This window comes from Manis pentadactyla, chromosome 4, assembly GCF_030020395.1.
Source record: "Manis pentadactyla isolate mManPen7 chromosome 4, mManPen7.hap1, whole genome shotgun sequence".
Lineage (NCBI taxonomy): Eukaryota > Metazoa > Chordata > Mammalia > Pholidota > Manidae > Manis > Manis pentadactyla.
The window spans coordinates 152939412-152952942 of record NC_080022.1 but is presented as its reverse complement, the minus strand read 5'-3'; the positions used below and the strand labels follow the sequence as shown (position 1 = coordinate 152952942).

Genomic DNA, 13531 nt, shown 5'->3' with positions numbered 1-13531 from the left:
CATCCTGCCCAAAGCAATATACAGATTTGATGCAATCCTTATGAAACTACCAGCAACATTCTTCAATGAACTGGAACAAATAATTCAAAAATTCATATGGAAACACCAAAGACCCCAAATAGCCAAAGCAATCCTGAGAAAGAAGAATAAAGTAGGGGGATCTCACTCCCCAACTTCAAGCTCTATTATAAAGCCATAGTAATCAACACAATTTGGTACTGGCACAAGAACAGAGCCACAGACCAATGGAACAGACTAGAGAATCCAGACATTAACCCAGACATATATGGTCAATTAATATTTGACAAAGGAGCCATGGACATACAATGGCGAAATGACAGTCTCTTCAACAGATGGTGCTAGCAAAACTGGACGGCTACATGTAAGAGAATGAAACTGGACCATTGTCTAACCCCATATACAAAAGTAAACTCAAAATGGATCAAAGACCTGAATGTAAGTCATGAAATCATTAAACTCTTGGAGGAAAATATAGGCAAAAACCTCTTAGACATAAACATGAGTGACCTCTTCTTGAACATATCTCTCCGGGCAAGGAAAACAACAGCAAAAATGAACAAGTGGGACTATATTAAGCTGAAAAGCTTCTGTACAGCAAAAGACACCATCAATAGAACAAAAAGGAACCCTACAGTATGGGAGAATATCTTTGAAAATGACACATCCGATAAAGGCTTGACATCCAGAATATATAAAGAGCTCACACACCTCAACAAACAAAAAACAAATAACCCAATTAAAAAATGGGCAGAGGAACTGAACAGACGGTTCTCCAAAAAAGAAATACAGATGGCTAACAGACACATGAAAAGATGCTCCACATCGCTAATTATCAGAGAAATGCAAATTAAAACTACAATGAGGTATCACCTCACACCAGTAAGGATAGCTGCCATCCAAAAGACAAACAACAACAAATGTTGGTGAGGCTGTGGAGAAAGAGCAACCCTCCTACACTGCCGGTGGGAATGTAAATTAGTTCAACCATTGTGGAAAGCAGTATGGAGGTACATCAAAATGCTCAAAACAAACATACCATTTGACCCAGGAATTGCACTCCTAAGAATTTACCCTAAGAATGCAGCAATCAAGTATGAGAAAGACCAATGCACCCCTATGTTTATCCCAGCACTATTTACAATAGCCAAGAATTGGAAGCAACCTAAATGCCCATCGATAGATGAATGGATAAAGAAGATGTGGTACATATACACAATGGAATACTACTCAGCCATAAGAAAAGGGCAAATCCTACCATTTGCAGCAACATGGATGGAGCTGGAGGGTATTATGCTCAGTGAAACAAGCCAAGTGGAGAAAGAGAAATACCAAATGATCTCACTCATCTGTAGAGTATAAGAACAAAGGAAAAACTGAAGGAACCAAACAGCAGCAGAATCACAGAACTCAAGAATGGACTAACAGGTACCAAAGGGAAAGGGACTGGGGAGGATGGGTGGGTAGGGAGGGATAAGGGGGGGGAAGAAGAAGGGGAGTATTAAGATTAGCATCCATAGCGGGGTGGGAGAAAGGGGAGGGCTGTACAACACAGAGAAGACAAGTAGTGATTCTACAACATTTTGCTATGCTGATGGACAGTGACTGTAAAGGGGTTTATAGGGGGGACCTGGTATAGGGGAGAGCCTAGTAAACATAATATTCATCATGTAAGTGCAGATTAATGATAACAACAACAACAACAAAAAAGCAGTTCCTGTGTGGTGACCTCCAATGAGTTCTACACAACGGTATAAAGGGCATATAAAGATGTAGGCAAAGGGTCTGTTTATGTTTATACAGAGGATCAAAGCCTAATTTGGCTACCCCAAAAATGAACTAAGATACGATATGAAAAAGAACTTCCAACATCAGCACTCTCTGGAAGACTCATGCCAGAAGATGATCATCAAAAAACCCCAACAAAGATCCAGCACTGCTACAGGTGTAGATGCACTCATCCCACCAATTCCTGGACTTGCCATGGGAATGAGGAAGGAGATACCTAAGCTGGCCTGTGCATACAGTAAAACAACAAATTTGACTGGATCTATAATGTTGGAACTCAACCAAGAAATAGGGAAGTGCAAATTGTAGCGCTCCAAAATCTTAGAACTACAGACTATTTACTGTTAAAAGAACATATGGGATGTGAACAGTCCCCAGGAATGGGTTGTTTTAATTTGTCTGAATTCTCTCAGACTGTTCAAGTTCAGTTGGACAATATCCACCTGAAATAGATAAGTTTTCACAAATGCCTAAGGTGCCTAACTGGTTTTCTTGGTTTCACTGGAGATGGCTGGTAATTACAGGTATGCTTTGGTTACGTAACTATACTCCTATTATGTTAATGTGTGTGCACAATTTACTTAGTAGTTTAAAAACTATACATGCTGAAGTTACTCTACAAGAAGATATGTCAAATAAATAATCAATCTTCCCAGGTTTTCTTCCGCCTGCTACTTCTATAGCTTTTTTTCTTCCTTCCTAATTACAACCCTTAAATAGAATTCATGCCATATATCAAATTTACCGAGTATCATAATTCTTCCAAGTGGTAAAGACACCTCAAGACAAATACTGGGCATAGAAGCCACAGGGCATAAATATGCAAAGAAGTAAAAAGCTAACCTTTTCAAACAATAAGGCTTCTCTCTCACTTACCAACTTTACATTTCCCTGTATGGCCCCGGAAGATGACTGGTTAGCCAGAGACGGGTAAGATTCCTCAAGATAGGCACAGTCTCAGGGGGGCCTTCAGGTGAGAAATTGGGGATCAACAGAGGTGAGGCTTAGAACCTCACCCCTCCTGTTCTGAAAGAAATCTTTTGCATCCGTGGATGTTTTATTGCCCGTGTCTAGCGTGGATTAACACATAGTCTACAGGTACACACCTGATCATCTACATTTGCTCTCTTACAACACTAAACTATGTTTTCTACCTTTATCTTGTATCTACCTACCACTTCAGCATTTTATTAAAAATAATAATAATAAGGAGAGAAATGTGGTATCCACATATAAATCAAGTATAAAAATCAAATGACTATTCATATTTGAACTGACTGTTTATAGTTCATAATGCATGAGCAAAACCGAAAGCTTCTGTGATGTCTGCCCCTGTAATGTTCACCATGTAACTTATTCACTATGTAAGAATTTGTTCTCCATGTAAGAACTTGTTCGTTAAGCTTCAAAAGATTGGAGACTGACGAAAATTAGGCTTGGGGTGGATTAATGATTGTGCATTGAGCATTGACCCCCTATACAGAATTTTATTGTTGTCAACAACCATTTGATCAATAAATATGAGAGATGCCCTCACACACACACAAAATATATATATATATATACACGCACTTCCAATTGTAAAATAAATAAATAACCAGGATGTAATGTATAGCATAAGGAATATAGTCAAAATATTGTAACAACTTGGTATGGTGATAACTGGTACCTAGAATTATCATGTATATAAATGTTGAATTACTGTGTTGTACACCTGAAACTAATGTAATAAATAAATAAATAAACAAACAAAAAACAAATGTTGGCGAGGTTGTGGAGAAAGGGGAACCCTCCTACACTGCTGGTGGGAATGTAAATTAGTTCAACCATTGTGGAAAGCAGTATGGAGGTTCCTCAAAATGCTTAAAATAGAAATACCATTTGACCCAGGAATTCCACTTCTAGGAATTTACCCTAAGAATGCAGCAGCCCAGTTTGAAAAAGACATATGTACCCCTATGTTTATCGCAGCACTATTTACAATAGCCAAGAAATGGAAGCAACCTAAGTGTCCATCAGCAGATGAATAGATAAAGAAGATGTGGTACATATACACAATGGAATATTATTCAGCCATAAGAAGAAAACAAATCCTACCATTTGCAACAACATGGATGGAGCTGGAGGGTATTATGCTCAGTGAAATAAGCCAGGTGGAGAAAGACAAGTACCAAATGATTTCACTCATCTGTGAAGTATAAGAACAAAGAAAGAACTGAATGAACAAAACAGCAGCAGAATCACAGAGCCCAAGAATGGACTAATAGTTACCAAAGGGAAAGGGACTTGGGAGGATGGGTGGGAAGGGAGGGATAAGGGGGTGAAAAAGAAAGGGGGCATTAGCATGTATAATGTGTGTGGGGGCACGGGGAGGGCTGTGCAACACAGAGAAGACAAGTAGTGATTCTACAGCATCTTACTGCGCTGATGGACAGTGACTGTAATGGGGGTTGTGGGGGTGACTTAGTGAGGGGGGGTACCTAGTAAACATAATGTTCCTCATGTAATTGTAGATTAATGATACCGAAATAAAAAAAAAAGAAAAAGAAAAATGGAAGGGGAACTAACCTGGGACTTGGCAGTGGACAGAGGCCTGCTCTGTCACACACTTGTTTGGTGGCCTTTAGAAAGCCACTTCTCAGTTTCCATAAAATGAGAGGACTGGACCAGATGATCTGAGAGGTTCCTCCCAACCTCGATAGGCTATGATTCTGTGCCCTGTGGATCAAGGCTTGAGTGAGCACAGAAATCTCCTTCACAGCTGCATTCTCTCCAACCCGGGGAACGGTAGGAAAGTGCTGACTGGAGAACCATGAAGGAGACTTGGCTTTTGGTTACTCCCTTCAATATTCCACAGCCAGATCTGAACGCAGCTTCTTCTGTCTTCATCGTGACACTTCACACTTGCTTTGGGCTTTTGAGAGCCGATTCACTGTCTAATGCAATAGGCATGCTGACCCTGAATGGACAGACACTACACCTGCTTTAAGTGAAAAAGCTGAGGCTCGGAGAGGGAAAGAATCTCGCTCATGTCAGGACCCATGATGGGTGTTTTATACTTCACCCCATTACAGCCCTTCAAAGCAGGTAATATTACCCCCAGTTTACAGGTGTGAAAATTGAGGTTCAGTAAAGCAAGATGACTTTCCTAATGTTACTCTCATAATAAATGATGGGGGTCCACTTATTTCCCTTACTCCCTCTTTCCTCTGTGCGGTGCTGCAGCCACTATTTATAACTCCTCTACAAGACGCTGAGACCATCACCCCGAGCATCACAGCTGTCCTTTGGGGTCATCCTCTCATGATGCTCCCTAAGCAGACCTACAAGCCCTAGGAAGTCACATCGCCTCTGTGACTGTTTCCTTGTCTGTAAAATTGGGGGCCACCAGCCCTACTTCATAAGGGTGTTAAAATCCCTGTTTAAAGTATTATGTAAGAGAATGTCCTTGGACATTTTAGCCCATATTAAGTATTCAGTAATTGCTCATTCTTGTTATATTTGGAAACTGTAGTTTGTCCTTATTAATAATTCCCTTCACCTGAAATCAAATAAAAACACAAAGAAACTGTCTATATTTTTTAAAGTTTTATTATGAAAACACATGGAATCAACTACATTACCCACGTATCTGTAATAACAGAGAAACAGTGAATGTGGACCATCCCCATGGGGGACATGTATCCTTTGCAAAACAAATATAAATAATGGAAATAACACCAAATACAATAACCTAGCACATAACAAAGATTAATTAAGAGAAGAAACTGGGAGTACTGAGAGGAGTCGTGAGCATGGAGAGGCTGTGTCTCTCTGAGCAGCGCTGGGTCCAGGTGGCCTTCCCTGAGACCTCCTGCCTCCAGGCCCGGAGCAGCTCAGTTCAGTTCCAGGTCATCCATGTACTCCTGGACCCAGGATTCGCTGGGATTAGCACAGACTTGCCTGCCCTTTTTGGTTTGGAAGCTGTGGGAGAAGGAGTGGACAGGTTAGGATCCCATGGGACCTTGCCTAAGGTAGCTATCTCTGTTGTCTGTGGTTCATGCTGGACAGCTCTAGTGGGCAGGCAGGCCCTCCCTGGAGTGGTGCTACACCGGACTCTTTGTGACTTCATTCTGGATTTAGTGTGGCCCCTGGGTTGCCCAAATTAGGAACCAATGAGTTTTGCCATCAGTATGGATATATCTCCCCATTCATCCTCTATTGGATGGATGATTTTTCCACATGTTTTTCTAAGCATGGTTTATGAAATCAGCCCACATCTTCTTGTTATCTTTTTTACTTTCCTTGGTTTCCTGGCCTCTGGCTAACTTCCCTGGCTCCCACCCAGCCCCCTCAGGACTCAACAGGTGACTTCATGACCTGTTCCTCACTGATTTCTGGTAGGGCTTTAGCCCCGAGACCTGCTTCCCTACTGCTTGATCACCCCTGCCCCAAGCAGACCTCCTCTTCTAATCCTGCCCTCACCCCCACTTCCCGAGCAGCCCCAGAGTTGATACTTACACCACCGCTGGCTGGGAGCAGAGGCTGCTGGTCTCGTAATAATCTACCACAAAGTTGCGAGGAAGCTTCCGCTGGATATAAGAGAAGCAGCAGGCGGTGGGAGGGTCTGAGCCCACTGGAAAGAAAGGCCAGGGTGAGACAGAAGCTCAATAAGGAGCTGTTCATTTTGGCTTCTAGTTATAGATATTCAGTGAGTATCCCTGTGGGGCTACCAGATGCCCAGATATGGCCCCTTGCCTCCAACCCCACCCACCCTGAGTATTATTCTAAATAGAGGATTCTAAGAGAAGATCACAAAGAACCCTAGAAGACTGGAGCTTGATTGGGACTCAGAATGCCTTCATTTTACAAACAGAGACACCAAGGCATAGAAAGAAACAGGGACTTGATTAAATATGTTTACTCATTGCTCTTTCTTAAGAAAACAGGAACTTGACTATTACTGAATGTCTACTAGACTCCACATTTAACAACAGACTACTCAGAAACCTGCCCAGCTTCCTTGTGTCCCAGCCCAGATGCCACCGTGGGACCAGCCCCTACTAGAAAAGTAGTCTCTGTCTACACCATGACTCTGGCGGTAGCAGCTGAAAGAGTGGACTTACTTGGTGCTGAGAGCGCCGGAGAGCAGAAGGCAGCCGCCAGCACGAGGAGAGAGAGCACAGTCACGCAGAGCTTCATGGTCTTGGTGGAGGGGAGGCTTTCCTGGGGCTGAGACTGCAGAGCCCAGAAACTTCAGAAGCTGCCTGTGCTCTGTGCTGACACTGAGGTGGGAGTCCCTCTTTATAGGAACTTGGAGGCCTGGGATGGAGTTGGAGGCACAGGAGGGTGAGTAGAATTTCCAGGGTAGAGATGATGTCATGGTGTCAATAAGGAAACTGCAGCAGGCTGAAAGTGAAGAGCTCTGCACAGGCTCTCTTCCCCAGGATGGTGTCATCACGGAGGAAAGAGCAGGGAGGTGTGGGGAAGAAGTGGGCCGCACTCTAGAGGGAAGTGGTACACCAAAGGCAGTGACCGAAACAGAGGAGAGAACTGTAAACCCACGAGGAAGGATGAAACATTCACACCTGCTCAAAAGGACTTGTAGACAAGAGCCACACTGCTCTCAGTGGTTGGCACCTCCAGAAGCGGATGCTTCACAGCAGGCTTTCCAGGGTTGCCACAAGCTGGGCCCCAAGACAGAAGAGGGGGCCAGGATTCCATGTCCTATTCCTGGGCCTCCTTCTGCTGGGCTGAGAGACTATAGTGCCTGGGTGCTTCCTCAGGCATAAAGAAAGGGACCAGCACTGAAGGTGCAGAAGGGTCCAGCAGGGCAACTCAGAAACACTTAACAGCTTCTGCCTCCTGAACATTTACTGTGTGCCAGGCACTGGGCAAGCTGCCTTACACACACGACGTCTAATTCCACCATAATCCTGAGCAGGGGTGTGATTATTCCCCTGACTAATGAGGATCAGAGAGCACAGCAGGGCTCACTGCCGTCTCAAGGCCACACAGCTGTTAAGTGGCGGTGCCAATATTTGAACTGAGATTCATCTGACTTTAAAAATCCATTTTTTTCCACCCTTGTCATCTCTAGAACAAATATAAAATGTGACCACAAAGAGGGAAAATGTTGGCCAGTAGGGGCTTTGTACAGGTGCCACACACCAAGACCCGTCTTATTAGGGCTGAATTCAGAAAGGCATTTGGACCAGTCTGGCCTAGGACACACAGGGAACAGATTACAGTGTGTTCCCTTGGGACAGTATCTCTTACTTCCACAAAAGAAAAGGAGAAAGAATTCAGGATGAATCGAGTTTGAAAGACCCAGATAAAAAAAAATTCCTCTCGTATAACAATGGGATTGGTTACACCTAACAATGAGTTTATAAGTGTTACATTAAATATAAAAATAAATTTAAATGTTTCCCAGCCATCCATAGGGAATCCTTGTGTTCATGTAAAACCCTGCCCGGTTCAGCTGCTGCTGTTGCTTTGGAGGTGACTACGTGGGGCTTACAAAGCCCAGGGACACGCACAGAGTGGGGCAAGGAGGACGATGAGGATGACTGATCAAGACCCCTCCTCACCTTCCGCCCAACCCCTGACCCACCGGCTCCCACATTGCTGCCTGCCTCTGCTCTGAGAAAGAAGAATGTGTGAAGAGGATGCCACGCTCGCTGGGGGCTGTAGAGATAGAGTCAGAGCACCATGTTAGAGTACTTCAGGGTCACTAAATAAAGGACAGTGTCATCCTCCCTCATCACTGTACTTCTTTCCTCTGTCTTGTCTGTCCTCACCCTTTCTTTGCATGAGTCTTGCTTCAGATGTTTTGATCTTCACCAAGACCGCCATCCCCAGCTCTAATGTTCTGTCATCCCTGATAGCACGTATCTAGTATCTCTCCTGGTTGGTGGAGTTTCATCTTCATACATCAAGGGCCTTGCTTTAAGGGAAGAAGGATGTGTCTTCTGTTCCTGGAATCTACAGAGACTTTGTTATCCATGGCATTTCCATTCAATCCAATTTAATAGTCATCTGCTTTTTGTCAGGGCAGACAGAGCTAAATGAAGCCCCATTCCTGCCCTCAAAGCATTCTTGTCTAGCGATGGTGCTGACATTGATGGAAATAACTATCCGGAGATGGAGTAAGGAAAATGTCATGTCAGAAATAGAAACAAAACGTCAGATAGCCCAAAAGATGGAGAAGGCCATCTCTTGGCTACACATGAATAGTTCCAAGTCAAGCCTAAATTCCACTGTGCACCAAGGAGGAGCCCCTGACATGGAGACCCTTGTCTAAGTGAGTGGGGAGGCTGGTCTTCAAACAGTAGGGGGATCATGAAGACACCTGTACTGGGGCCTCAGGAGAATGATGACAAAGGAGAATGGATGATTAGTCTGCACTGAGCCACACATTGAGATTGACTGTTGACTGACTTTTGCTTCCTAGCCTTGATTGGATCTTTGGCTCGTGGAAGTTAAAATGTTTTGTTCAAGAAGGTCCCAACAATAATGCTGTGTTCACACCAGTGAAATTCCACACCAAGAGTACAAAGGCTTGTGTCAATGTGTTTACCTAAATCAATGGCCTACAAGATTTACACATTGAGGCCATTTGTAAGTAATACTTGATAAAGAACATACAAGAAAATGTACAACAAAAAGTGCTCCTCTTCTCTAGGGAACCTTCCCTGACCTCTCCTGCAACTGAATTCTGTATCTCCCTCTGCACTCCTACAGCCTCCTGAGCTACCCCTCATATCATCAATTACAGATCTATTTGTTTGTCCCCATCAAAAACGGAATTCCTTGGTGCAGAAACTGTATTATGCTTATCTCTGTGCACATAGTAGGTGTTCAATAAACCTTTGTTTAATAAATGTCTAGAGGCAGCCCAAGCTACCAGTTTTAATGGGAGAGGATATGACAGATAAAATGGACTCAGGATGTGAACTCCATTTAGCTAAAAGAATGAACTAGGCATTCTGACACTATACAAAAATGCGATTCCCCAGCTCTAAAGGGGTGGTAATTCTTCTCCTCCCTCTGCCCTCATTACACATACCCAGTGGTTTTATTGTAAAGGGTACTATTTTAGGACTCAAGTCTCCAGTTCAGGGGTGTGAGAAGTGACAGCAAGAGTCAACCATGGTTCCAGGGGGCTCTGTATGCATTATGTGGGCCACCCCCTCACTCTTGAGCCAGGAAACCCTTCACTTCCCCTCACACATGGAACCGTAGAGGTTTCCCCTCCCACAGCCTGAGCTGGTACTCATAACTCCATTTTGAGCCCTTTCACATCTGTTTTTTGTCTTGTTCTCCCAGCCTTTCCAGGCTGTGAGCAGGACCACTAATCACAGCTGTAATTTGACTTGCAAAGGTCCTGGTACTTTTGATTTCCCTCAGCATATCCATATCCATGGTTTTATCTGATCCCAACATTTATGTTGTCATTGTACAGATTAGGAAGAAAAACCCAGAGAAGTTAAAATATTTGATCAAGGTCACAGAGGATGTGTCAAGACCCAGGGTCTTCTAATTCCTGGTCAAGAAATGATCAAACTTCTTTTACAGGTGTGACCCTCCAAGTAGGGAGGGTCCTGTAGGGAGTCTCTGAAGGTACCAGACACCCAGAGGAGGTTACAAAGCTTCTGTGGAGCAGGGAACAGGTGCTCAATCCCAACATGCTATGCTCTCCTAGCAGGAGGGCGCTGAGAGGCAGGAGTGTTAGGGAGACCATTGCATGTCGGGGTCTAGAGCCACTGACCACTAGAAGGTGGAATGTCTGGAACTAGAGAATTCCCCTGCTAGCTAATGTTGAAACTGGAAACCCAAGGGGAGCTGGAATATATGGCTGTTTTGCCAAGAGAATAAGCCAACACTAGGTAAATCCTTTGATCTTGCCAGTGTGGTAGCCAAGTCACTTGGAGGAAATGGGAGCAGAAAACTGATTGCTGATTGAAGAAACAAGCACACAGTTACCCAAAGCGTGGGGTTCAGGATGGAGTCCGTAGGACGGTGAGAGGTTTGATGCAGCTTATCAGCGATGGCCACACTCCACCACTCAGCCAGCAGTTCTCCTCCTTGTAAAATAGAAACGGGATTTTTTGTTACTCAACACAGCCTAGTCTTTGGCTGTCAAGGGCAGAGGGTAGTCACCTCAGAGAGGTTACATTCCTGAGAAAAGGTTAAAGCTTCACCGGTATCTAGTAGGTTCAAGAAAACTTTCAATAGTCCTTATGAGGCATGTTTTCTTTCTTCAAGCAATGCTTTTACACCTGTTTCAAGTTCTTTCCAGGTTGGTCACAGGGTATGTAGAGCAAGAAAAGAAAACAATTCAGTAAAACTTTACTGAGTACCTTCTATATGACAGAAACTGTGTCAGGTGTTGGGGTACATGCTTTGGGAGGTGGTGGTGACAAGTCAAGGAAGTCTCGCAAAAAAGGTGATGCCTGGTTGTTGTTTTTTTATTATATTGGTTTGCCTTTCTTTTATAGGAAATGTACATGGTCACCGTACAAAACTTAGAAAATGTAGGAAGGCATGAATAAGACAACAAAAACTACCCAGCATTCTGTACACAGTTTTGTATTCTCCTACTGTTACTTACTATTTTTTCATGAACTGGCTTATCTTATTATTGTTACTTTATATTCTTCCATGTCATTCAAAACTTAAAAATATACTCAAAACTAGCATGATTTTTCACTGTATGGATATACCAAAATTTTATATCAAAATTTATATTTAACCATTCTGTTACTTAGGTCAACCCACTCAGGTTTTTCTAACTTTTCTCTGTTAGAAATTTAGCTGAGGCTCAAAGGATGATTAGCCAGACAGAGTGTGGGGGTGGATTATTCAGATAAAGAACAAGAGACCTGCATTTTAAAAATTATATAAAATAGATTAATGAAATATTTCATTAATAATGAAAACAGTAACTAACATGAAGCACTTAACTATGAATCAGTGATGTTCTAAGATGACATATTTTAGATATCTGATGGATATCTTTTATAGATATTAATGTAGCTCTTCCTTACAGCAGTCCTTTTGAACCCGAGTAGGTGCCCCCTCCGCAGTGAAGCCTTTCAGACCTTTCCTTCTACAAGAGGCCCAGAGCCCTCCAAGCCTGAGTGTGGGAATTGGACTAGATAGTCAGCTATCATCAGGGCAATGGTTACACACAGGAACAGAGGAAAAGCAGGTTGCTTAGCTTAGATGCGAATCAGGGTCACAGGACTCCGATTTCCCCTCAATAGCTAATGTCTTGATGCACACCATTGAGTTATTTTACAGGAGCTGAGACCCCACCAGATGGACTCCATGCTCACCACAAACATCTAGACCCCAGACTGGTTGGAACCAGAAGGCTGATGATTGAGAGTCCCAAAATATCTCCTAGTGACCTAATGCTCAACCAATCAGAAGATGTCCAGGAGCTGATCGTGTGTCCTGAGACCCTTTCTCATAATTTTCCCTTTAAAAGCCCTTGCTTGTGAACTAATGGGGAGTTTGGAACCTTGGACATTAGCAACCCATTCTCCTTTCTTGGTGCCCTGCAATAAACACCTACTTTTCTCTACTACACCCTAGTGCCAGCATGGGGCTTGCTGCGCATCCGGCAAGTGGACTCAGGTTTGACTGCTTCAGTAGCACTCTGGGGTAGGTACTATTCATATTCCCTTTCACACAGGAGGAAATTGAAGCACAGAGAGGTAAGTAGTCTACAGAAGAACACACAGCTAATACATGTGAGATCTGGAAATAACACCCAGGAGGTCTGGCTTCAGAGATCAGTAAGTCAGAAAGGGGAAACACGCTTATTAGAAATTTGTTAAAAGCTTAACAGCCAAAGTTCTGTTATGATGATGTAAAAGGTCTTTCCGTTTTGCATTTTCCCTTTCTGTACTCTCAGTAAAAAAGCAGAGAGTACAGAACAGTGGAATCCAGGGATTTCTCTCTTTTCCTTAAAAATTTAAGGGAACTAAAGAGTGGTTTTCCTTATTTATTCTAAATACTGATCTCTGTGGCTGTCAGGGGGTGTACCCATGCTCGCAGCAGTTCACTGTGCCCTGTGGTTTACAAGAAGGGGAAATTATGCTTGGCCAAGCTGACACCTCATTCACAAAAAGCAGAGGAGACCTGCACATTTAGGGAATCACATGGGGTTCAGAGGGCTGAGTCTTGGTTTCCAGGAAGTCTGAAGGTGACAAGAGACAAAGCCAAAGAAGGAGGCAGGGGTCAGGTCACAGAGGAGATGCTTCCGGTTTATGCTGGAAACAATGCAGAGGGTCTGAAGGATGTTCAACAGAGATATAGAGACTGATTTGAGTTTTAACAAAATCACATTGGCTGCTATGTGACAGGACAGATTAAAGAGAGGCAACCTGTTTATAGGACCCTCTTACAGCAGTTATCAGGAACTTGGTAGGAAGTGATGCTTTTTACTGAGAGTACAGAAAGGGAGCAGGGGGACAGCAGGAGGATCGGATCAATACCAAGATGCATGCCCTGATCTACTGCACACACACACACAAAATGGCCAGAGGAGAACGACTCAAAGAACTCAAGATAGGAAAGAGCCTGGCTGCAGAAAGCAAGAAGGGGCTGCCTCAGAGACTGTCTCTCTAGAATGCTAGTAAGGGGCCTCCAGGATATTATTTCTCCTGGCATGAAAGGTGGGCAAGCCTGCTGCAACTTGACTCTGGGCCACACCTGAAAAAAGGAGGCCAAG

General features: G+C 43.6%; 1 protein-coding gene across 1 annotated transcript; it reads right to left on the bottom strand.

Annotated features, from left to right (window-relative positions):
* Positions 1-5381: 5381 nt before the first annotated feature.
* On the bottom strand, positions 5382-7462 carry LOC118925307 (C-C motif chemokine 4). The gene is made up of 3 exons (XM_036911027.2): positions 6912-7462; positions 6307-6421; positions 5382-5769 (listed from the first exon to the last, which is right to left on the bottom strand). The coding sequence occupies exons 1-3, from the start codon at positions 6985-6987 to the stop codon at positions 5682-5684; spliced, it is 279 nt and encodes a 92-aa protein (XP_036766922.1). The 5' UTR covers positions 6988-7462; the 3' UTR covers positions 5382-5681.
* Between the last annotated feature and the right edge of the window lie 6069 nt (positions 7463-13531).

What these genes read in the sequence shown, in the direction of transcription:
- LOC118925307 (XM_036911027.2), bottom strand. Translation starts at nt 6,987, where the DNA reads ATGAAGCTCTGCGTGACTGTGCTCTCTCTCCTCGTGCTGGCGGCTGCC. An exon ending in TCCGGCGCTCTCAGCACCAA is followed by an intron (nt 6,422 to 6,911) that starts GTAAGTCCACTC and finishes CTTTCTTTCCAG; the next exon opens with TGGGCTCAGACCCTCCCACC. An exon ending in TGCTCCCAGCCAGCGGTGGT is followed by an intron (nt 5,770 to 6,306) that starts GTAAGTATCAAC and finishes CTTCTCCCACAG; the next exon opens with CTTCCAAACCAAAAAGGGCA.